The 25,587-nt window shown below is 39.0% G+C and overlaps 1 protein-coding gene across 3 annotated transcripts in view; it reads right to left on the reverse strand.

The window, feature by feature from the left end:
* Positions 1-495: 495 nt before the first annotated feature.
* Positions 496-25,587, reverse strand: part of CHD7 (chromodomain helicase DNA binding protein 7) — a 185,143-nt gene continuing 160,051 nt past the window's right edge. For 2 of the 3 annotated variants that reach the window (XM_075125192.1, XM_075125193.1), the window contains exons 16-38: positions 22,481-22,691; positions 21,622-21,817; positions 21,222-21,389; positions 20,729-20,908; positions 20,258-20,368; positions 19,971-20,176; positions 19,097-19,296; positions 18,373-18,532; positions 14,464-14,553; positions 13,885-13,988; positions 12,343-12,472; positions 11,901-11,973; positions 11,603-11,660; positions 10,202-10,430; positions 9,824-10,032; positions 8,962-9,639; positions 8,013-8,173; positions 6,070-6,297; positions 5,381-5,824; positions 4,537-4,758; positions 3,944-4,084; positions 3,318-3,422; positions 496-2,387 (exon numbers count right to left, since the gene is read on the reverse strand). In XM_075125192.1, coding sequence (XP_074981293.1) covers positions 1,452-2,387; positions 3,318-3,422; positions 3,944-4,084; positions 4,537-4,758; positions 5,381-5,824; positions 6,070-6,297; positions 8,013-8,173; positions 8,962-9,639; positions 9,824-10,032; positions 10,202-10,430; positions 11,603-11,660; positions 11,901-11,973; positions 12,343-12,472; positions 13,885-13,988; positions 14,464-14,553; positions 18,373-18,532; positions 19,097-19,296; positions 19,971-20,176; positions 20,258-20,368; positions 20,729-20,908; positions 21,222-21,389; positions 21,622-21,817; positions 22,481-22,691 — 5,240 coding nt within the window. In that variant the 3' untranslated portion in view covers positions 496-1,451. The remainder of the gene's footprint in view (positions 2,388-3,317; positions 3,423-3,943; positions 4,085-4,536; positions 4,759-5,380; positions 5,825-6,069; positions 6,298-8,012; positions 8,174-8,961; positions 9,640-9,823; positions 10,033-10,201; positions 10,431-11,602; positions 11,661-11,900; positions 11,974-12,342; positions 12,473-13,884; positions 13,989-14,463; positions 14,554-18,372; positions 18,533-19,096; positions 19,297-19,970; positions 20,177-20,257; positions 20,369-20,728; positions 20,909-21,221; positions 21,390-21,621; positions 21,818-22,480; positions 22,692-25,587) is intronic. The other variant, XM_075125194.1, reaches the window with a different exon arrangement.

A 25,587-nucleotide genomic window follows, 5' to 3' on the forward strand; every position in this document is an offset into this window, starting at 1 on the left:
TCTACAGGATACCACAGAGCCTTTGTGTCCCTTGCTGACACTACAGCATTGTGTTTTTCTACCCATTAACCAAGGATAAATGACCTAGATATTGTGCCTATTAAAGCCTCATTTTTCTTTTGCCCTTTTGTTCTTTAGTGTACCACATTATCACATGCTGAACGCATTTTAAAGTATTCTCAGTCCCACATGCCCTTTCGAGGGAGTAATGCAAGGTTTTTGTGTGTTTTTCTGTAGTGAGTTAGAGTGGAATAATGCAAAGGTAATTCAAGATTTTTCATCCCGCTTAGGCTCCTGAAGACGAATCAGTTCAACATATTACTAACAGTTAATCTAGTAAAAGAGGATATAGCAAGAAACTGTACAAAAAGCCACAATGATGTATTTTGCTTCTACTGCAAATACACCCCCAACCCCTCAAAAAACCAAAAACCCCACACCTAGAGAGAGAGAGAGAACACCATTGGTCATGTCTCTAAACGCTACATTCTGTAATCACAGCTCTGCATATCATGGGCCACTTTTATTAAAAGCATCATTACTACAGTTGGCAGCAATTTACATCTTATCTTACATGATAGCAGTTCCCAAAGAAAAAAATGAAAAGACATCACAACAAAGGAAACAATACATTTACAAAGTCATGTCTGTAAACTTCAAGGCTAGTTTAGAGTTGAGGTAATGCTGTTTAGCTTTGTGGCTAAAGTAACAAAGTCCTTTAATTTAAAAAAGGTACCTGATTTTCTTTTTTTTTTCTCTTTCTTTTTTTTTGTTTATACCAGTGCATTACAAGATCACGAGACGATTAAACTGTAGTTTTATCCTGTAAGAACCTTCTCAGTGGGTTAATTTCCAAAAGGTACTCTTCACATTCAACAGCTGCCTTATTATTGCTGTGTCTCAAGACAGAGACATTCACACTATCATGGAGATTGTCAGAAAGAGTGTGTGTGTGTGGGTGTGTGCACGCGCGAGTGTATGAACTCCCATACAGTCAAAATGATGCGCAAGTATGATATGTATGGTAAATTTCATCTTGACCTTCACAGCAAAAATTAAAAATAAAAAAAATTAAATATATAACTTCATACTTCCTTTAAGCAGCACTTCCTTCTATTAGTGCCACTTGATTACAAATTGCTGCTTTTATAATAATACCAATGGTACCAAAAGAAAAAAAAAGCAGAGCATTATGTCAATTTCCTTAAAAAGACATGATCACCTCTCAAATTTCATCTCTCCTAGGGATAATAAATAATGCACTGCACAATACTTAATGACCAAGATACCTTTTGACACATCTGTATAACATGACTTGAAACTTTTTTTTTTTGCTACACTATGTTACAGAACAGCTTATAAAAACTAAGTATGGACATTAACTGTGAGTGTAAACAGTAGGACTACCACTTGTCAAAAGTTTAAAACACTTTAACTGTAATTGGTACTGGTTATTCATCATTTTCATTGTTTTCTATTTCATCCCCCCCGTCAAGCGAGTCTAATTCTTCACCCTGTGCTATTTCATCTTCTAAAACGGAGGAATCTGCAGTTTTATCAAGGCTCTCCTCTGCATCACTGCCTTCTAAATTCTCCTCTTCTTTAAATGCAGCCCCTTCAGTTTTGTCAGTAGCCTTTTCTTCATTGGAGCCCACTGCATTCTGAAGTCCGGCTAATCCTGGGAAACCAGGCAGTGTCAATCCTCCCAGTCCTGGAGGTAGAAACATAGATGGGTAGAACAGGCCAGGAGCCATGGTGGACAGCAGGAAAGGATTGAAGGCCAGAGGGTTTGTGGGCAATCCAGTGTTGTTGCTGGTGGCGGTGGCAGCAGTGGGAGCACTGACAGATCCATTTGCAGAGTCAGTAGCAGAAACAACGTCTGTGCTTTTCTCAGAGTCTTTGTTCTCCTCTTCGTTCTCATTTTTCTTCTCTTCTGCTTTTGAAGTGCCATCTTCAGTTTCTCCTTGACTGGAGGCAGGAGTGGTGTTTCCAGGAGCAGCTGTTATGGGGTTATTCAACAATCCACCCAGTCCAAACATGTTGGGCAATCCTGCCATCCCTGGCAACATCAGAGGCAGCATGGCAGCTGGATTTTTAGAATCACCTCCAGCAGCCGCAGCTGTTGCTAGTCCTGGAGGGAAGCCCATGAGACCGGCAAGCTGGAGAGACTGTAGATTCTGTAGATTCTGAAGGCTTGTGAGGTCCATTCCAGCAAATAGACTGTTCATTAGCAGTGGGTTGATTCCCGAAGTTGAAGCTACAGCGGCAGCTGCTGCAGCTGCTTTGGCAATTTCACTTTTTGGCCTTCTTCCTCTTCTGCTTGCTCCTTCCTCTCTCACAACTGGTCCTGTGAGAAGACGGTCAAACATGGACTCTGGAACAAAACCCTGAACAAAGAGGTGAAAAAAAGATTCGTTATCAATATACTTTAAATAGGAATGGTTGATTATGCACTGTCAGTGTTCAATATTCAGCATATATGTTTAATGTGTCATGAGAGAGAGAGAAGAATTGTTATACAATATTTTGAATTCTTCCATGTTGGTTATAACAAAAAAACCTCAAATTTGGCAAATGACTAATGGAGACCGACTAACATGAATGCTGGGAGCTGGCAGAAAGCATAGGAAATGGAACAAAGTGAACAGCAAAAAATGCTAATTTTATACATATCATCACAATGATAGGACAAAACATGCTGAATAGAATCAAACCTGTGAAACACACATTTCACAGACTGCTCACCAAATTCAATTAAAATACGATGAAAACACTGCAATTACACGCTGGTCACGGTTTTTCTGTTTCTACTGAACTACTGTTTATCAGCTGGGCATTACCCTACACTTTAACAGAATAAATGAGTATTTGCAGCGTTGCTTGCTTCTGCTTCAGACCAATCTTTTAAAATGAACAGTCAGAAAAGTTAACCTCTGGATGCTGGTTGATACCAATATGCGTCAATTGAAGAATCCATTTCTTATATGGATGTGACCATTATTTGATTCATATTCAATTAGTGAATGAGTATTTGTATTTAGCAGTCACTCATATTTATATGATTATGAAAAAACCTTAATGTATAATAAATGTTCAAGGTAGCCACTAGTGCACGATCTACTGCAATCCCACGCATGTTTCTATCATCCTCTCCCAAATGCCGGATAACCCCATCCTGCCACTAATATTTCCTTAGTTCAAAACAAGCTACAGGCTAAAGGCTTAACAGTCAATGCCTATGTGGGGAAAATGTATACAGTGTTGATTTCTTTTTGCAAATAAACTTTAAATGGAACACAACTGAGTCTTATACTTACAGACTGCTTAACAATATCAGTCCAGTCTGGAGCAACAGCAAATTCAGGATTTTCTTCCAACCACCTTGGCAGGTCCTTCATTGGAGGGGCCATAGCTCCACCCATCTAATTACAAACATTAATGACTCTTTTAAAGAATGAAACAATGCACACATTTCATATGCAGTAGATTAATTTTATTTTCTAAAAGGAGGTTATAATGACTTTTAGTGGTGCAATTCAGAGGTGATTAAGGGATACTGTCCATCTTAGGTCATGTCTTTGCTGAAACTTCATGTGGGGCCAGCTTGGGTGTAAATCTATAGTGTTCTAGCATGGTGTGTACTAACTGTCTGTATAGACAAGCCCTTAGATACTAGTTGGAAGTCTGATTATTTTTGAATTAATATTTGTAACTCAAGCAGAGTCAATAATTTAAAAAGTTAGTTAAATATTTCATTTTAAAATTTTCACAAAGAAGTCAAACAAATTGTTCAGCAAATTATTCACCCACTAGCTAAAAGAGATGTAAATTGGGGGGGGGCTGCAGACCCCCTAAATCATCTTGGCATGAAAGACTTGCTTCCTGGGTGCTAGAGATGCTGTGAAACGGCTCTAGCAGAGTAGAGGACTAGTCAAAGTATTACCTTCTTTCCATTTCGTTTATTTACAACGGGTACCCTCTCTTCTCCTGTCAACGTGTTTATATCCAATTTATTAGGGTTTCGACATCTGTGTCGTTTTTGCTTCGGCTTCTGAAATGGGGAAAACAGCACATCTGCACTCTTCTAAAAGGAGAAAACAAAATGTATTGCTTTAGGTTTTTCCATTTTCCGGTCAAAAGAAATAACCCTTCAACCAACTCATTGCAACAAAATTTTTTAGGACTCTATATAGCCAATTTCCTTTCTTTAAGATTTTCTCAAAAATCTTATCCCTTTTTTGCCAGAGGGAAACAAACATTCTGCACAATTTGATGTATATTTTCCAATACACACATCGCTGTTAAATGTAAATATAAAAATGAAGTTAAAATAACAACCTATGGCAACCTGTGGGTCCCATTTTCAATGAAGTCTAGGAGAAAACTAGCACTGACTTCAACAGGACATAGCATCAGACACTATATAAGTATGCCTGGTCTTCACAATCTCTTTCAAGAAACTTGCTTCAATTTCTCAAGCCTTAAAGCCACACTAATTTGATATAAGCTATAGTTTTATATGTAACATCTACTTACTGGTACATAACTTGGCATATCAACAGTATAGGTAGGATGTGATTTAAGCCATTCAATTAAATCCTTGTTTTTAGGAGCATCCTCTCCCACCAGCCTGGTCCCATCCTCTAAGTTAATTACAGGGATCCGAGTGTCTGGGTCCAGTTGTCCAGGAGATGGAATGTTTCTTGCTGGTGGGGTCTCCATATCGTCTTCAAATACTTTGGTCACTTCTGCATCCTCCTGCATAAAATTGATGCGGGTATGAATTTTCTCGTCTAAGGAATATTACCTGGGATAAGTGATTTCCCAGAATGACTAGCTAAAATCAGAGCTTACCCATCAGAGAATCTCCCTAGACTATTAAAGGTGTTTGAATAAATCTTACCATAGAAAGCAATATTGTAACATTAAGGACATTTGGGAAGTTTAGCGATTATTTTACAAGTGCACATTATAGCCCAAAAGCTCAGTTTTGAGACTATTTTCTAGCTGTTCCCAGTGCAGAGTCCCTGATCTTTCCTCTTTTCACCATAATTAGTATTCAGTAAAACCTCAAACTGGAATTCCATTTTCTCAGTGCACCTGTAAGGTTTTTGTGAAGAGTGAAATTTGTAGTTACTATTTAAGAGGTGATTACTACACATAACAAAGTTGTCATTTGTCACAGTTAAAAGTGCTTAATTTGAAATTCATAACATTTTGGTCTTTAACTGAAGAAAATATAGCTCCGAATATGAACGAGGAGCTGATGGACTTAGTAAAAAGAGGAAATTTATACACAGTAATTTTGACTACAATAGCACTCAGATACCTAGAGTAATAGATACAGAGGAACAAACAGGAAAAAATACTGCTCTCTTACAACAGTCAGCGATGTCCGTTTGTTGCTCATAAACAATAGATCAAGCCCTTCTACATTTTTCCTCCTTCCTCTCCTCCTCTTCATGGGCGGTTCTCCATCCATTAAAGAACCATTTAGTAGATGCCTTGTGGGTGTGCGTGAAAGACCTGCTTGCAGCAACTCCATTTGAGTTTTAAAGGCATCAGACACTGGTGTGGACACATTAGGCAAGATAAACTTAGAAGTAACAGATGAAAAATTTGAGGTAGAACTTGTTGCCTCTCGTGAGGCCTTTGATAAATCTACAACTTTTTCTTGTCCATTTTCTGAGACCACCTGAGACTCTCGTAACTGGGCAACCATTTCCATAAGATTTCTCCTCTTGGCCGCTCTCTCAGCCTCAATTTCAATCTTTCTCCGTCTCCTCCTCCGCTGACGTGGGACTGATAAATTGAGTGCATCTTCCTAATAAAAAATGAGCATTTCTAATTACCAATAAAGCTGTTAGAATGTTAGAAAAAATCTGATGGCCCACTTGACCATACGAGAGACAGATTGCACAAACATTTTGAAAGACAGAAAGACCTCATTTTATTCAATAAAGCAGTTTAAAGCAGCCTATTTTTCTTTTAATCTTCCCACCCCCCAGTTACTTAACATGCAAAATGAGGTTCCTTTTTCTATAATGTAACCAGAAAGATCCAACTTGCCTTTGACAACTGAGGAGAAGCAGAGATATCTTCACTACCACTGATGCTGGCTTGACCAACCATGGAGAGCTCTGCAAAGCTCCTTTTCTGTAGAGGGCTGTCCACAGCTGTCGGAGTATACCCAGGTATGAGCCCCTGGAAATCAAACATCTGGCGCCTATTTACTGGCCACTTCCCTTTTAGCACTGCTTCACAGATGTTGTCTAATCGGTTGATCATTACTCGGTCCTGCATAAAGGAGAGTATATAATGAACATTTGGTGTGAAAGTAGTCATTTAAACTCAGTCAGACTAAGCACAACTGCACAGTTTAATAGCCTGGAATACTTGAGAAACACAAGCAAAAATATTTAACAGAACTCTTACCGACCAGAAAATAAACTAGTTGTCTAAATAAAACAGTTCACATGTTGAGAATTATGGTGGAGAGAGATGAAGTTACTTTTCATAGTTTAAAACTAAAGCGTGTGTTGGGGGAAACTCGTTTTCTATCAAGAAATATTACACTAGTTGACACGTTTACAAAGCACTCACTATTGTTTACATAATGCTAAACTTCAGTTGTTCAGCAAAATCATCAGTTAGGACAGGAGAATTAAAATATTTGCAATCAGTATCTTAAAGCGATGGTATTTCAAATCCAGCAGGCTGGATTCTGCAATTCTGTCCCAGGAATTGGTTCCTCATTAGCGTCACTAGTAATAAAGTTCAGCATTATGAAACGGGCACCAACCTAGGGACATCTAATGAATGTCAATTTTCATTCCACACCCATCATCACTTCAAATTTCATTGAAGCGTGTACATTAAAAAAAATTCTAAGTACAGTTTAGTTTACTTAGAATTTACACAGATTAAAAGCATGTGTTACTATGAACCTTTAAACTCCTTTGGTGAAACTTTCTGAATCTAGCAATAGCTGATTTTAGCATTTTTAATGTTTTCTAAAATTATTTTATGAAATGAAAAAGAAGGATCACTTGATTTTTCCGTTTCAGTATTCAATGATTTTGTATTCTAGCTTGCTTGAAATATACTGAAAAACACTATATGAAAAATACTGCCGATTAGGGGGAATAGGATCGTCCTTTAGCTTCCTGAACAGCAGAACACTGCAAAAGCCACTAGCAAGTCTCAGCAGCTGCAGCAGACTGCCTGCTTTCCCCAGGAATAAGCCTATTAGAGCAAGTTTTGTTTCTAAACCAGATGGCCCTGTTATGGTGATTAGTAAGCTTAAGACTATTACTACTTTATTTCTCTCCCTACCCTCTTTGCAAAACCGGGAAACAAATTTATAAGGATTTATCACAAAATCACTGTTTTATAGATGTTTCCTATTAAATAATTTTCTGCATTGTGACAAAAATAAAATACTTCAATACAATACTAAAATACAAAAATAAAAACTTCATCTACAGTTGCTGCTTACGTTTACAGGAAACCTTAATACAATTACATCTGTCAACATTATATAATGGTTCCATTATATAATGGAACAAGTAGGTCATTCGTATGCTCTCTCTACAATCTCCTCACCCCCAACATAAATGGTGATCTTCCAAACCTCTGCTCTTAACACTATAGGAGCCTCTGCAGATGAAACCTATAAATCAAGGTCATACATTTGCTTCTATCAATGAAAGTGTGACTCTGTTGACATAAGGATATATAGTTTGCGAGAAAAATAATGTATTTTACCAGCCTGTATGTACCAAAGAACTTAATGTAACTCCTACTTTTTCTCTGCCTACTCTCAAAGAAACTGAAATTTACAACCTTATTTCATAAACTTCCTAGGTCTCTCTTAGACCACTAATAAAATATGTTGTGAATGTTAGAGAAACATACATACTGCAAAAGTGAAAGACTATTCATGAAATAAAGCAGGAAGTTTTCCATATTCTAGTCATACTGAGGAAGGTACCACTCAATCATGAACCAACCTTAGGCCAGAAAGAAAAGGCAAACGTTCTCTCATGAAGCAACTGAGCGACTGAAGGATCTCCATCTTCCAAATAGAATCCATCACGGGTTTCATCCCTTGCAGTGCTCATAGATGCATTGCTTTCTTCATCAAAATTCTTACCCTGAGAAACTGTTCCTGCTGAGGAATAACAATCACCAAGTATTAGCTACAAACAAACCAATCCTAACTCAAAATCTTTGGTTGAAATGTGGAATGTAGAGGAGAAAGGTACACTTTTTTTTTTTAAAAGAACAAAATTCGACAAAAAATTTTTGGTCTTTTTGTCATACAGATTAGTCATGTTGCAGCTTCAGAGTTGAGTAACATTTGGCATAAACACTATTCTTTTTCCAGAGGAGCTTTCCATACCCTACTGAAGAAAACCACTAACTTAAATTCTTCTGCTATAAAATGCTGACCAAAATCTTGCAGAGGTCAAACTATTGGCATTTCAGGGTGAAAAAAGTGGAATTTAATATAACATTTTGTTAACCCTTTCAGAGAAGGATTTCAGGTTTCTACTGAAAGATTTTAAAACAGTAACTAAAAAGTAAGATTGATAATCTTGAGGCACAGTAATGCTTGTAATTTAGACACTTATTGAATAATTGTTGGGGCATATCCTTTGCCCTTCTACAGCCTCTCTATGCTCTGATGGTGCCAAGGGCCTATATTATTGGCTCAATTAGCTATCTTGATATTGACCTGCTGTGGGGGAATCCCCAGGTGAAACAGGGCTGTTGTAGTTGCTCTTACACCACCCTATTTGGACCATTGACCTAGGGAGAGTGGCTGGGGAGCAGATGCATCTGTCCAATCCTCAGCTGCCATAACAGCTCCTTGGATGCCAACTATCAGCTGGCACAACTTTTAACATTAGCTTCATGACTGTTCTATGTTCGTCAAATCATTTCTGTGTGCATTACCTTCAGGTTGGGAGGACTCTTCTGATTTGTCATCATCATCAAGTTTCTCCTCTTCGTCCTCTTCTGAACCTTTTTCAGAAATAGATTTTGGATCTACATCTGTACTCATTTCTATAGCTTTCCTTTCACATTTAACAGGTCCAGGCTCAGCCTCAGCATCACATTCCTGCTTAATGCCTTTTTCTGTAATATCTGTCTCCTCTTTAATATCAGACTTTTCTTTGGCTGCTGAATTTTCAGACCCCTCAATTTTAGACTCAGCTTGTTCTGTAGCCTTGTCGTCTTGTACTGGTGTGGATGGAACAATAGGGGGCGTTTGACTGCAGCCAGCACCCAGTGGGTTTAGTGAAGACACACTACTTGCATTACCTGCCCCTCTGTTTTGAGCAAAATTTCTGTGGGCATCAAGAAAAGAGAGTTCAGGGTCATTCAGGATGTGATAATCTGTTCTACTGACTCCATGTTTAGCAGCACCAATCAGTAAGTCTTTGTCATGTTTACCACACTCCCACCACTCTGGCAGATCCAAGCTTGGCTGGCACAATTTTAGCCTCTCCCCCAACTGAGGGTGATGGAGAACCTGCTCACGGATTTTCCGTAACAGTTCTATGCGATATAAAGTTCTAGATGCACGCTCCTCTGTGATTGGCTCAATCATGGTGGAAAGATCAGGTGGTTCTGTAACAAAATTGGATTTTCATTGTTTAACCTGATTGAATATATGAGTTGGTTTTTAAAAATTACAAAGTTTGTAATTTTTCCAATTACTACGTTTTATTATCTAATCCTGTTTCAACAGGATTGGTCTCTTGATTTTAAGAGAGTAAGTTATTCATGTGGATTTTTATTATTATAAACTTACCTTCATCTGGTTTGGCTGGCATTCGGCATACCCGCCTGCACATAGTCACAAAACAATTGAAGTACTTCTCCAAACTTTCATCGGACTTCTTATCGAGCCTAGCAAAAGCTCTGAACTGGTTCCAGTCAAACTGCTGTTTCATAGGGTCAAAAATAATCCCAAAAGTAGAAACTACACGATAAAAATCCGCTTCTTCTCTTCTTGTCCATCTAGAGTGCAAAAAATTAAGAATAGTTAGAACAAGGCCTGACAACAGTTTAGATGCACCTGAAGACCCCACAGATCAACTATTCATCCAAAGCAAAACTGAAGTGATGGCAACATACATTTTCATAGATATCCTCCTCTGGCATTTGGGGGAAGAAATCTTAAACTCACTTTTGACGTTTTTCAGTTATTATAGCTTCTCTTTCTGCTTCTAGTGCTCTCACTTCCTCCCTAGGCCGACGTCTCCGTCGGTCCGTCTTCATTAGTGCCTCTTGCCTCATTTGTTGCCTTTTATAGCTGCGCTGATAGGCAGTAATGAGGCGACGCAGACGGGTAGTCAGGGTTGAAGTGGTGGGCCAGTAGAGTTGGCCTAACTCAGCATTGCTTTCACTGTGCTTGCCTAGAGAACAGAAAAGTATTTGTGTATTGTAAGGATAACATTAGGCATGTCAAGAGTCTTTATTACTAAACAGGATTCTAATTTTGTAAGGTGAAAGTATACTTCATTACTCTAGAAGTGAAATAAATAAAAATCGGGAATAACTATTTTTGTTTGAAAGGGAGGAATAGATAGGATTAGTAAAAAACCTACCTCAGAAAGTTACACAAGCATTTGTCAGATTTATGTATAGCCAACTGCCTTCCTCTGATTCCTAATATTTCTATCACATGCACCTTCCTTATTGACTTTGTGACATCAAGAGATTTACATTAGAGAGTAAAGTTAATGCGATAGATCTCTAAACATATGTACTAAAGTTATTCAGTCCCTTATGAGGAAACACTTAAGTTTACGATTTCCCATCTTATTATTTTTCACTCTCTTACACTTGGCAAGCTTCCTCACTACAGAGAAAAACATCTTAAATGATTTCAATATTATCCACTGGAAAAATATCAATGGCTAGACTTTCATATCTGAAATATACAGGGGTTTTTTTTGATCATCCCATAAACCCCACTGTGTAATCAGAAACTGAACAAGACACATAATAAAGTGGGATGGTTCACAAGTAGCTAAGAAATAATGGAAAGATCTAAGACAGCGGTTCTCAAACTGTGCGTCAGGATCCCAAAGGGGGTTGCAACCCCCTTTGAATGGGGTCACCAAGGCTGATTTAGACTTGGGGGGACCCAGGGCTGAAGCCTGAGCCCCACTGCCCATAGCCAAAGCCCAAGGGCTTCAGCCTTGGACAGCGGGGCTCAGGTTGCAGGGCCCGTGCCTGGGACTGAAGCCCTTGAGCTTCAGCTTTCACCTCCCTGCCCAGAGTGGTGAGGCTCGGGCTTTGGTCCCCCAACCTGGGCAGTGAGGCTCAGATGGGCTCAGGCTTCAGTCCCCGCTCCTGGGGTTGTAAAGTAATTTTTGTTGTTAGAAGGGGTCGTGGTGCAATGAAATTTGGGAACCCCTAATCTAAGACTCCAAAAGATTTGGCTTTTCTAAGCACTAAAAAGTTTTAACACAGATTTGTCCAAAAGGACCAAGCTAGTACAAAGTATTGGCATTAATACAGATAGCAAACAAACACGTAGTTTGCATTAGCCCCTCCCTTTTCACTTTCACAAGACCCTTACTTGTCGTGTGGCTCTCTATGGATTCTTCTTTATCTTCTGGAGGTGAGTTTGCAAATTCCTTTGAGAAAGACAAGAGTTATTTTAGTTTTAGGTTTCAGTTGTGCTTTATCTTTTAGAGGAAAAAGGGCCATCTTCCAAAACAAACAAACAAAAAACTAGCAGCAAAGTATGATTGTCGCAAATGTGTTTTATCTGGTAGCTTGTGAACTTTTATAATTAAACATCATTCTAAGAACATTTTAACATAGGCACTGAATGTCATCATTACACATGTGCATTACTACATTGAGGTTCTTACATCAATTTCATCCTTGAAAGGAGTTCTGGTTGGTTTATATTCTGGATCTTCATCCTCTCTGTCAAACTCTCCTCTACACAAAATTTAAAATAAGAATAGTTATCAGAACAGAACTCAAGTATTTTTCCCAAAACAACACATATTACTGATGCTATTGGTCTCAAAAAAGAAGTGACAAAAAGCAAACAAGTATGAAAAAACAACCAAGCATCCATTTGTGATGATGTATTAATACACAAATATGTTTCAAGTTCACCTGTCTCAATTTATCTGCTTGTCTGAAAATATTAGTTTGAAGTATTTTTTACACTGTATTAATTAATACATTATCACTTAGTATCCTCAAGTTAGATGTAAACACAATAAGTGAACTCACGCCAATATATACAGCATTTATTTTATTAAAATCAGTTTATTATTTATTTATAAATATCCTTCTTACCCATCACCACCATCTGCTAACATATCTGTCCCTCTCTGTTCAGCAGCTATGGCCTTGGCATCAGGCATACCAACCCGTTCCAGAAAGCACAGCGAAGGGTCAGCTCTCATAGAATTGTACTTCTCATAGCCTGTATGGGGTGCAGTAGAAGGCGGGGAAGGGAAGGGAAGGGAAAAAAAAAGAAAAGAAAAATCACACCACAACTGAACAGAATGATTTATGTCATAAGGACAAATGGCACATGATTTATTTTCATAAAACAAACAAATCTTTTCCTCATCATCACCATGACTTGAATCAAACTGTTTCATAAAGAAACTCAGGATCCTAGAAATTATTTTCTTTCTACTCATGTAACAAAATATTCTCGTATGGGTAACTTGGCCAATACAAAAAGTACTAATGTGAAAACATTTTAAACCAATAGTAAACACTAAACAGGAAGATATTCAAGGCTTTTCTTCAATATCCAATTGTATATGACACATGTAAAGCATCTTACTGGTTACTTTATGACCTCTGCAGCAGTTCTCCACATTCAACCCCCTTCTCCTTCACCCCCCACCTCCCGCTCTTTCTATAGCTCTGGCCCTGCTGGAACCCGCATTACAGCTGAAAAAATGCTGCATACATGGGTTGTACGCAAGGCCAGCGAACCTGTCTTATTAGGTTTAGGATGATGCATGTCAGTAAAATGACACTGTTCCCTCTATAGTTTTCAAACTGCTGTTTGCTTTTTTTACTGCCCAAGTTGACTAGATGGAAAATGGCAGATCCCAACAGTGCACTGCAGGAAAATGATTTTTAGACGAGACTTGCCTCAGCTGAGCCCACAAAACTGAGCTGCTGTACATAGGCAGAACAGCACAATTCAATTAGGATTTGTACTACAACACACTGCTCCTAACTGCTGTAGAGCCTCAAGCCAAACTGTAATCATGAAAGGTTTTATAAGCCATCATTCTCCCCTTTAGTCAGGCTGGGCTGCTGAGAATACCTCTGCGACCTCCAGAGAATTGGGATTATAATCAGGAATCGCTCACTGTATATATCATGCCAGCTCTGCATCCCCAGCCTTTCAAAGTTAACAAGGCTGCATCCCACTCAAGGGAGCCGGGAGTTCTCAGCACTGACATTTGTGAAATATTGCTTGGAACAAAGCCCAGGAGGCACTTGTACAGATTAATAGCAGAGGTTAAGCCCACCGTCCACTTTGACACTGGCTGGCAGAGTTAGCAAGTGAAGCAGTGCTGGAAGCAAAGTTTATGGCAATCTATAGTATTGCTCGGCTATTATTAAAACAAATATGGTTTTGTTTTATTTACAGCCAAGAAAGTAATGTTTTCTTCTCAAATGTTCTGCAAACATTTAAAAACAGCATCTGATATTTACAACTCATATTAGATTTTTTAATACAAGGGGGAAAAAAGGAGATGGAAGCCAACAGTTCTTTGGAACTATACTTGTTAATATTATGACTGAATAGTTTTACACACAGAAAGCCTTACAACTACATTTTGCTCAGAGTGAGACATCACTTACCATGTTTGAATACTCCAATTAAGAGGGATTTATCTGCTTCTTTATCCCACCAGTCTGTAGGAACCTCAGCATGGAATGGTTCAGGTATCCACACATCTACTTCACTGTAAAGACAGGTATACATTTTTTAAAAAATGACTATTGAAGGACAAGGCACCACACACCCATATGCATTAAAGTGACGTGTTTAAAACTATTCTGCAAACATACATTTCTTGGAACAAATCTAAAATCAAGATTTCTGAAAATAATTTAAAAAATGGTCCAATTGTAGGAATTTTGGGGTGTAATGCTCAAAGACTGTCCAAATGTAATTCATTTAAGCTTTTTAATGTTAACTTTAAAAATATATTCATTGTTTAAGCAGTGAATGAATAATCCTCCAATATAAAGAAAGTTCAAAATCCCATTTGTCACCCTTTGCCCCCAAATATCCAGTACTTAATGATTTATCAAGTTGCTTGAAAATGGAGGTGTAAATTGATGGATTATGAAGGTCTTTAAATAGCACATTACAGTATTTTCAGATTATATTATTCCGTGTTACAAAGCAAAGAATAAGCCTGCACTTGCACTAACCTTGAGTCAGCACCCTCTAAGATCTTGTCTGCTTGGTCCCCTATAACTTCTTGTCTTAGATAGTACAGCATGCGGACACGCAGCAGGACCCTGGAGAGGAAGGCAGAGGGGAAAAAAGTTCTTAACTTCAGGACTGTTTGCCAACAGTGGCTTTTGGCAGCTGCTGCTGTTCATCCATCATCCTGCCAAGGCTGATTAGCCATGCTGTATGGTAGGCTTGAAGCGTGACAGATGGTGGCACATAATCACCTCTGTGTGGTGCTTTCTGCTGGCTTCCAACAGGCCTGCCTGGCAACCGCTTACACTGCACAGAGAGGGATCGAGCTCAACCCAGTCCAGGCGCATTTCATTTAGTTCTACCTAGTGCAGCTTGTGAAGTTTAAACACGTACTCTACCACTGCCTCTGAAGTATTGAAGCAAGTTTGTAAACAACTGAGCAGATGGCTTTCAGTAACTGTTCTGCTTCATTATCTCATAAAATTTCCTCAGCTGCTGCCTTAATACCATTTTTGGAAGCACATCAGAAGTTGTAGGAATAAACGAGATATAAAATCTGGTTTTACTACCTTACCATAAACCCTCAATATGGAATGTCAGGTTTTTCAGATTATACAACTTTTTGCTTCAGAGAATGAAAAAACCAAAATCCCACCCATTTCCCTTAGGAGATATTAGCTATTTTTACACTTTCGTATTCAGACTGCTATTTTATTTTACCTGTGCATCTACATAACTGCTTGTAGAACATGGAACTTTAGTTATTCAGGTTTCCTCTGTCTCATCTCTGAAATGCTACAGATAATTTTTGAACCATTATCAAGTATTCACAGTCAAAGTTTAGACAACTGGAAATGGCAGGGACTGGATTTTCAAGATGGCTAGGAAAGCATTCCTTACAGCAAAAATCTACCTGGAAAATGTGCTCAACTACATTTACCCAATAAAGACACCCCCTGCTGCCCAATTAATGAAGTAACATCAATGCTGACTACAACGGATTGCTCAGCCCACCCTCTCAAGCTGAATCTAGTCATCACACCAACTGTTGAACTGCTGCTGCTCCTGGAGTAGTGAGGGTGATCAGAGAGGCAGAAATCTGATTACCAGGTTGCATGTGAAAACTTCAAACCACCACCAATTTTGAGAGCACCGCACCAGCAATTAGGAGCAGCAGCAAACACCCAGTTTTGGGTATGTGATTTAAAGAAGTCCTGTGACAGTAGCAAGGGGTACGTTGTAGTTGGAATTTTGTAGTTGGAGTCTTGTGTCAAAAACTTAAAAAATTGTACACAGGTGTCAGACTGTTCCCACCCACTTACCCTTGCATTCACATCATCCTTGCACTGTAAAGGACCACTCCCAGGCTCATGCATGGAAAGGTACATATGACTGCATAGGCATTGCATCATCTTGAGTGCCATAATATTGACAAAATGGTAATAGCTGTTGTTGTATCAAGCCAAGTACGAAGGGAAGAGGGGAAAAGAGGGAGGACAGTAGAGAAAAACACGGGTTTCATCAGGCAACGCCACTGCCCCTTTCAAAAGTCCTATGCAACAAACTGGCATGCAATTGTCACAGAGAAAGACAGAATGTTGATCCCTATAGAGCCCGTTCTGGTTGCTTCCCACCCCGGCATCCTTGTCATTCAAGTCAGCAACAAGCTTCCTCCACTTCACCCAGAGCTAAACATGTTGCCTCTACAGCCCCTGCAAATCTGGGAAGGGATAAGACTGGGACTGAAAATGATCCTGCATAATGACCTGCCATTCTGGAGTTGGAACAATGTATTTAGTTGGGGTGCTGTGAGCTCTGGATATGACTTCAAACCCGGGGGGGCGCGGCAGCTCCCCTAGTTCCAGTGCTGCCATCAGCTTTCCTGATATTATTAATTGTGTTATGATACCAATTTACTGAAGCCTAGGATTCTGATGTATAGATTGATGTAGAAAGGGGCCAGGACATCTATTTGGGGGCTGAAATGGACGGTTGTGATGCAGGAATTAAAAAGAAAAGGAGTACTTGTGGGACCTTAGAGACTAACAAATTTATTTGAGCATAAGCTTTAGTGAGCTACATGCATCCGATGAAGTGAGCTGTAGCTCACGAAAGCTTATGCTCAAATAAATTGGCTAGTCTCTAAGGTGCCACAAGTACTCCTTTTCTTTTTGTGAATACAGACTAACATGGCTGCTACTCTGAAACCAGGAATTAAATAGTTATTTGAAGGGCAAATGAAGGTACGAAGTGGATTTGAGTGACAGTTTAGAAGAATCAGAGGCCACAGACTTGCATACTGTTATTCATTTTCATCAGTAGGTAGAAACGGCATCTTAGCATGGCAAACATCTTGAGAATAACTGATAACTAACTTAAGTGCCTTTCCCCTTCTCCTCCACTCCACACCTAATATGTCCAAGAAACTACTGTCATGCTATTTAAAAGAAATAATCAGTACTGAAAAGATATTCTTTGGGCATGTCCAAGGAATATCTTCCAAGGACATGCCCAAAGAATATCTTTTCAGTACTGATTATTTCTTTTAAATAGCATGACAGTAGTAAGACGACATGCAACATATGTCATACAAAGCTCTGAGTGAAACTTCAATGCGGGTATATAACATTCATGGATATCCATGTGCTAAAGTAACAGTACAAAAACAAGAAGATTTATTTAGGTGAGGAGAATTAGGTCCAAAGTCTTTGATCAAAGTTTGGGAACCCTGTTGTAAGTCTGGGACAGAACAGGTATAGCTGAGATGTGGACGAGAACCAGCATACGATAAAAAAGAATAGTGACAAAATACCCAACTATTAAAGCTACAGCTACACTTACAGCCCAAAAGGCTCTGGCAGCAGGGAAAGAAGCCTTTCGCTGCAGCACGTAGCTACACTCTGCAGTGACAAGTCTGGATGCAGCCTGCCTTTCACTCTGGCGTGTAGCTGCATGTAGTATCTGTACTCTGCATGATGCCGTAAGTGTAGATGTAGTCTAAGATGCTACAAAAGCAAAGCAAAAAGAATTCAGGTGGTCCCTTCCTATTATACATTTACATAGTACCAAAATATACAGAGATTTTAAAAAAACAAAAAAAACCCAATAGGACAGCCTCTGCCCCTGCAGATTTGGAAAGACTAGACTTGGAAGAATGATTCAGGAAGGAATGGGATGTTGTGATTTTGATGGGAAAAGTAAGATTGGAACAACTACCAGAGGGCTGAATTTTAAAGAAGGATTAACAGGGAAGCGGAGGCCTGGGAGGCAAGAAGTTGAACTTTGTTCCAAGCAAAGAGAGCAGCAAAACTGAGAAGGGGCCAAAAGGAACAGATATTTGGGTACTACAGAGAAGAGATGTTTGGGTACAACAGAAGGTGCAAGAGGGAGAGTAGGAGAAAATGAGAGGAGGGTGAGACGTAAAACTGGGGACTAGGAGTTTGGTGTGGTAAGGGCCAAGAACCCACATAAAGGGATTCAAAGAAAAGGTGATGTGATTATGAGTCTGGGAGACGGGGAGGAGAAAGAAAAAAGAATTGTGGAGAACTATTAGCATCAGGACAGTTTTGGATAGCCCTGAGATTCCAGACATTGTTGGAGAGGCTGTCTTAAAGCCAGGATCCACTCCTCCTTTTGCCATGTTGGGAATAATGAAGAATCTCTCTCGCTTAGTGAACAAAACCAACTTTCTTCCTGAAATGTCCTTGTTAGAGCCAATCATCCACCTAAAAGATTATATCCAGTCACCCAGGCCTGATCTGAACTGATGTGATGCTTCATCAAAAGTTAACAGCAACATACAACAGTTTACAGCCCCACTATGTGGTCCTGTGGTTGTATTAAAGATACCCAAATGAATGTTCTCGCACATATTAAGAACTATAAGTTCACTATAAATTAAACACACTTACTTATTACAGTGATGTTTGAGGTGTTTCTTATAGCTGTCCTCTTGAAACAAGACATCTGGATTACAGCTTGCCAGCCAATCAGCATCTTGCAGCACTGGCTGTGAACTCTGGGCTTTCACTTTTTTGCCTTTCCTTCCCCTGGGCACTGGTGCAGATAGGCCTACAAAACATCCCGCAACACTTCTCACAGTCTGAATTGCAGTAGTTTGATCCCAAGAATCCCAAAGTGCATTACTGACAAACTGATATAAAAACTAACCACCACCACAGGCCCCCCTGACGTGAAACATGACAACTAGCAATGAATAGCAACACAAGAATTTAGTACATTAGATTTTGAATACCAAAGTCAGTTGAAACTACGGTAAGAATTTAGCTATGAAGAGTGCAATTACTCAAAGTGAAATCTGGCCAGGATAATGGGGTTAAATTCCCTGCTTTTGTGAAAATTGCCATTGGAACGAATGACCACAGGTGGTCAGGATCTATGGTTCATGTCTCATTTGACAGACAGCACCTCCTGCAGCCCAATGCCCTCTAGCACCACGCTGGAGTATTTGTTCATTTCCGACTCAGAGGAAGAGTACTACCCACTGAACCACCGCCACTCCCCCCCGCACATAAGGTGTAGTGTGAGCTACAGTTTAAAAGTAGTATGTAGTACAACTGCAGGAGGGTTCCCCCACCTACAATAGCACTATCACTGGTATGGTGGTAGACATACCAGAGTGGTTAACCAAGGCTCGTGTTTGTCCATCTGCAGTTGGAGTGATCAGATCCCAGATGAAACTTTTGATATTTTCATCTCCTTTGTAGTGATTAAGACAATATACCAGGATTGTCCGGCAGATGGTTTCCACATCTTGTTCCATTAGCGGACGTTTATAGCGCCCATGTGAGAGGATGTCTGTCCACCGACCCCAACTACGAGAAAAATATGCTCAAGAACACAGTTCTGGCACTGGAATTTCCATTTGAGATTTTCATTTTAACCCCTGGGTGCCAGGTTGGTTAGGTGTTGTATGGGTTGTATATGCATTAATGTATTTTGCATTTGCACATCATGTCAGGAAATCCAACTTCCAGCACTGGAAAGTTAAGAATGCTTATTTTACAGAGCAGGCAATAAGTTCACTGCTCGTAAAAGGTGAAATTAAATTATACTGATAATAAAGTACATATGTCTAAAAATGATGTTTCCAATAAGGTATGAATAGGGATTTGAACCCCAGAATGATTTGGAGTCAATTTTAGTTTGATCCTGAAATACATCAATCATAGTAATCACATGCAATATTTCTAGAAAAAGAGACATACAATGTGACTATGAAGCCCACCATGATGGTAGCCACGTATAGCTGCCTGCCTGTGAAGACACAAGAATTCAAACTGGGCTATCCACCATGAGATAAGAAGTTCTGCATCCAATTTATCAACTGGCAAAACAGGATTTCAGTACAGTACTAGATGATGGTTTAGTTATTGACTATAAATTATAAGACTTCCACACTTCAGAATATTTATCCACAGCTCTCTTCGGGCTGATGTAAAAAAAGACAAGTATTTTTCACATAGCCATTCAGATGCCTTCTACTTACCCATAGACCAAAAGGTTCTTCTCCACTCTAAAACATTCACTCCTTGCATAACCCTGGGATTTGTCCTGAAGTCTACGGGGCTTTGTACAGGGCTTTTCTTCAGAATCACTTTCCAGGTCTGAAAACTCCATTAATTCATCTTCTTTGACTGCACTATACAGCCTGGTTTGCTTTCTTACTCTTGGTGTATCAATAACTAGGTTGTTCTAAAACAAAAGTGAAAAGAACGTGAAAACTCAGAAAAATCCTCTTTTAAATGAATTATGAACTTGTATAAAAGTTCTCACCCTTCCATTTAAGGCATCAATATCCAACTCAGCCTTCTTAGCCCACTTCTGCCAGAAATTGGGGTCATCCAAGGAAATGTCTGTCCTGTTACCAGATGCAACAAAACTAGCCTAGACAATACGAAAAACACCACATTGAGTTCTTTACTGTATATCACCAGGAAAAATGTTCCATTTTCAGTTGTAAATGCAACTATTTAAAAAAATATATATATTATAAAAGCAAAAGGAGGTGCTCCTTAAAGTTAACATTATGGAGATATCAAAACATAGTAACTGGACTATGAAACACCTGAACTGAAACACCAATATATATTTATATGGAGATTTACTCACTGTCCAATCAACAGCCAACAGTAAGTTGGACAGTGTAAATCTAAAAGCTAAATTAATGCATAAAACACATTTATTACTATTTTTATCTATTTTGGTAATATTTTATCAACTTTTTCTTCAAATTTCAAAGCACACCTTAGCAAATGTTGAGCCTTTCCCTTCAGACTCAATAGTAATTGTGTGTGTTCGCCTTAGGAGAATCTGATCAATGTCTTCTTCACAAAATTTGGACCCTTCATCCTCCTCATCCATAAGAGCACCATAAGCCCCCTTTCGTAGGAGATCTTCTATTTCTTTCTTAGAAAGCTGCTGTACCTATAATTTCGGAGGAGAGAAACAATCTCCTTGGATATGTCATTGTTTACATCTCATAGCACAGCCAGACAATTTGCCTTTTACTTAGTCCTTAAAAATTGTAAAAACTTCTAAAATGTTTTGTTCATCAATAAAAAAAACTTTCACACTTGTTGCACTTATCTTCTGTGAAGAACAGTAAAAACAAAGGTAAATCTATTCTAAAGCTAATTGACAGTCAAAAAAATCCCAATTTCCTTTAACTAAAGCTACAGTAAGCAAGAAATAGGATACATTTATGCCTTTGGAAGTCTGCATCTGAACATATTCTCACCCCATTTGTAGCATTTTCTCTTCCACTCATTGACTGCAGTACAGCTTTATCAAGGCCAAGCTTTAAACTAGCTTTGTCAAACATTTCTCTTTCATAAGAATTCCTTGTGATCAACCTGTAGATTTTCACTGATTTGCTCTGTCCAATTCGGTGACATCGAGCTTGAGCCTAGAGAAGTATAAAAAGAAATATTCAGTTACAAGTTACACAGAAATTAAAAGTCAATGCCTAGAACTTAGTATGTTTCTTTTAAGCACTCAAATTAAAATTTTTTAAATATAAAAACATATTAAGCTTGAAATTTGAGAGACAACAACAGACTTTCTCCTAACTGGGTAGAAAAATACACTGCAGAAAACTAAAGAAAATGTTTAACAAGAATTGCCTCTTGCAATATTACCTGGAGGTCATTTTGGGGGTTCCAGTCTGAATCAAAAATGATGCAGGTATCAGCAGCAGTAAGATTAATGCCTAAACCTCCTGCCCTTGTACACAGCAGGAAAACAAATCTATCAGAATCAGGCCTGGAAAACCTGTCAATAGCTGCCTGACGAAGGTTGCCTCTTACTCGACCATCAATTCGCTCGTATGGGTACCTGAAATAAAGTTGTGTTATAAGCAGACTTTTACCATCACTTTCTCATCACTAGCTTTCTCATCATATCTTCCAACATTATTATTATTATTTTTTTTTTTTTAAAGAAAAATCTTAGCATGACTACCAGGTCAGCAGAATTCCAACAAAGTAGAGACCTGAAAAAGAGCTCTATGTAGCTTGAAAGCTTGTCTCTCTCACCAACGGAAGTTGGTCCAATAAAAGATATTTCCATGCCCACTGTCTCAGCAAAGTAGAGAGCGAGTATTCTTGAATCAACTGTGTGCAAAAGTGAAAAACATACTCTATTCTCTTCCTCTGAGCAACTTCCACAGCAGAAACAGCTCTCACCCAAAAGAGACTGTCTAGCTAGAGGCAGACGACATTCTTACTCTAAACTTCAGATGGACAATGTACCTGAACAGTCAACTAAAAGGTGGTCCATTAAGGTTCTGAGAGATCACTTGCACTTGCCCATTAAAAAATACCATACTCCTTTGCAATTACAGGTATGCTTTTTTTCCTTAATGATCTGGCTAAATGTGTAACATTATTAAGTGTCTGAGTTCCATCCTTTTACCATATAGATCACTCACAGGTTAAATACTTTGGCCACTGAGGAAAATACAATTTATTTAGAACTGTATTGTATTGTTGCTCTCACCGTCTTTGAATGAGGTAGTCTTCCAGTATGTCCAAGCAGCGCACCATCTGGGAAAAGATAAGCACCCTGTGGCCACCAGCCTTCAATTTTGGCAGCAGCTTGTCAATCAGTACTAGCTTGCCAGCAGCCTGGATCATTGCCTGGAGCTGAAAATCTGGAGAGTCGGCATTGTGTGTTTCTTTAAACTCTTCCAAAATTTTCTCTTCAGCACCTGCAAAGATTGGACAGCAATACACGAATACCGTAAAGGTTTTATTAAAAAAAAAAACAAAAAAAACATGAGCTTTCCTTCAATACCCTGTGTATAAGCCCCAGGAATGTTTTAAGTATTATGTGCATAAACATTTACACAAATACATTAGCTTAGTTAAAACTAAATATATACACACATGCACGCGCACACGGAAAAAAGGGATCTTAGCTTTCAACAGAAAAAGACGAGGAGAAAACACCTTCCAAGTAAATGAATATTGACTATGAGTAATACATGAATTTCAACAAGAAACTGTCAAGCCAGAAATTGTATAAAAAAAGCAGCAGACCAGACACTGATTGAACCATTTTTAAAATAGATATTTAAGGGACAGAAAAAAGAAATTTAACAGATAAATGTAAGTGTGAAAGATGAGTATTCGGACATTACAGTATTAAGAAATTATATTTAGCTTTTTACAAATATTTATAATCAAACATCAAAGAGTAAAAGCTGTAGGCCTGCTACTGCCACAGTGCATTCAAGAGCCCAAGTTCAGACAACAAAATATTTAATTGGAAAAGCAAAGAGCTCTGAAATTATTTTGTTTTACCCTCTATTTAGCTTTCCTCTCACTATGTGTATTCCTTCGTGTTTGCTTAGTTTGCAGAAGCTCCCCCTGCTGCACCCCGGCCACACACTCATTCACTCACTTTCTAGTCACTCTTTTCCATCTCAGACTGCTATGGTTAAGAAAGACTGCAAGGGACAAAAGGTATTTCAAGTTTCATTCCCATTCTCTCTTTGACCTCTCTTGTGAGGCTGCCAACAAGAATGCCATTTTAAATAGGGGGCTTATTATGTGGACACCTGCCCATTAAGAACAGAACAGACCACTAAAAGCATATCAGATAGTTATTTTCAGGTGCGCAAGAAGCTTCACAAAGGGCATTTTTCACAATTTGCTTTCAGGTAATTCCATGCCTGAGAAATAGTATTTCTGTGACACTTCTGGACAATGGACATTTTTCCTCTTTGAAATTTTGAGCAAAAGCTGTTTTTAAATTATATATTTCAGAGTTGTATATGGACCATCTTGGATATTTGTCTTGCACAACGTGAGCGAGGGTAACAGAGACAAAACATGTTATATTTGGTTTTGTTTGTTTGAGTTCCCTTCCTAGATTCTAGGGCACTCACATACATGTAGTCGGTGTACTGAACCACAGCAGTCCATCCACGTCTGTTGTAATGTGAACTCTCTCACCTATATATGAGCCCAAGTCAAGAAACAGGAACTGAAGTGACTAAATTTCCAGTATGTCTGACAGCTCTATATTAAACAAGAAGGATAGAGTACATATGATAGAATTTAGGCCAGGTTACCTGGACAGAGATCTGCATTGCTCAGCAAACAACCTGGACAACTAGGATTGACCTAACAGAGTTCACATGAGAAAGTGTATGCGAAATTTCTCACAAACATAAGCATCTTCAGCTGAAGCACATAGCTGGACTATTGCCCACCAGACTAACTAATCATTGATCCTTATGGCCTAAATACTGCACAAGAATGAGGTCTCATTAAAAAAGTATAATAAACGTAGGCAAGAACAGTAGAATTAGACATATCTTCCAGCCTGGTCTCCATCTAGAATCCCTTCTCAGTGTTGTAAAATGTGCAGCCATCCTGACCTATATGCTACGAGAGTCAAATACTTTACTGAACTCATGCCCCAAGCCTACTGAACTCATGCCCCAAGCCTACTGTAGACTATCAGCCAGCTTATGTAGAGTATTACTTCAGTCACATTATTTAGTCTCACCCACAGTTTTCCTCTGATCACACTCAAGTTGTACTACTATGAAATGCACAAAATCATGCAAACCTCTACATATAAATATGTAACCAAGCTACATACAAAAGGACATACTACGCTAGCCACACCATAGCAAACCTACGTACAAATCTAGTGATTGAGGAACCTCAAAAGAGCCAGAGTTTGGTTTAGATCACACCACTTCCATAACAGACCTCTGCAAACACACAATTTACCCTTTCCACAACCCTTCTCCAACAAACTGGGTCAAAGAATGCACCCACCTTGCCTCTCAAACAATCTTTCTCACTCTCCAATAGTCTTCATTATCCCTACTTGGTAATTTCTTTTGGGGAGAAGTATCTGGTATCTTTGGCTGATTGTAAGCCAGTAACACCAACTTTCTTTCTCCCCACTCAGCCTCAGGTTGTTAATTTTTGGGTGGTGGGTGAGAGAAGGGGGATTTGTGGATCATCGGGTAGGCCAGTGCTCTCACACTCGCCAATCAAAAATGACTTCCAGGTGCACATGATGTTGTGAGGGCAAGAGAATGCCCTCTCACCATGCCCCACAACACCGCAGCAAGGATCAGCATAGAGTCACATTCTGCTACTGGCTCTCCAGGATCTGGGGAAGAGGTATGATCTATAAGTCCTTGAGCGTGGTTGTTAGGGAAAACCCATTGCTCTTGATTCTAGAAAAACAGACACTGCTTTGTCTGTCTCAGAACACATACAAAATGCAGCCATTCCCTGAGATTAGGGGAATCAAAATAGTTTCTGCTGACTCCACATGGAATATGCTCACCCAACTAAGGAACCATAAGAAATACCATGTGACTTCAACAATAAAATTTCCACTATTAAACACAATTTAAAAATACTGTGAAAAGCTGCCTCAAAATTTACATGGGACAACTCACGTAATGCAAGATGGTTAATGCCCTGGTTTGACCCGGGGGGTGGGGAGGGCGAAAAAATAAACAAAAAATCACACACACAAACCAAAACCTTCATATGCAACGGAACATGTTCGCAGAAGCTTTCATGAACTCTAAAAATACAGTGTTCTTAATTTCCCCTTAAATATTACAC

The sequence above is a fragment of the Caretta caretta genome, chromosome 2, assembly GCF_965140235.1.
Source record: "Caretta caretta isolate rCarCar2 chromosome 2, rCarCar1.hap1, whole genome shotgun sequence".
NCBI classification, from domain to species: Eukaryota; Metazoa; Chordata; order Testudines; family Cheloniidae; genus Caretta; species Caretta caretta.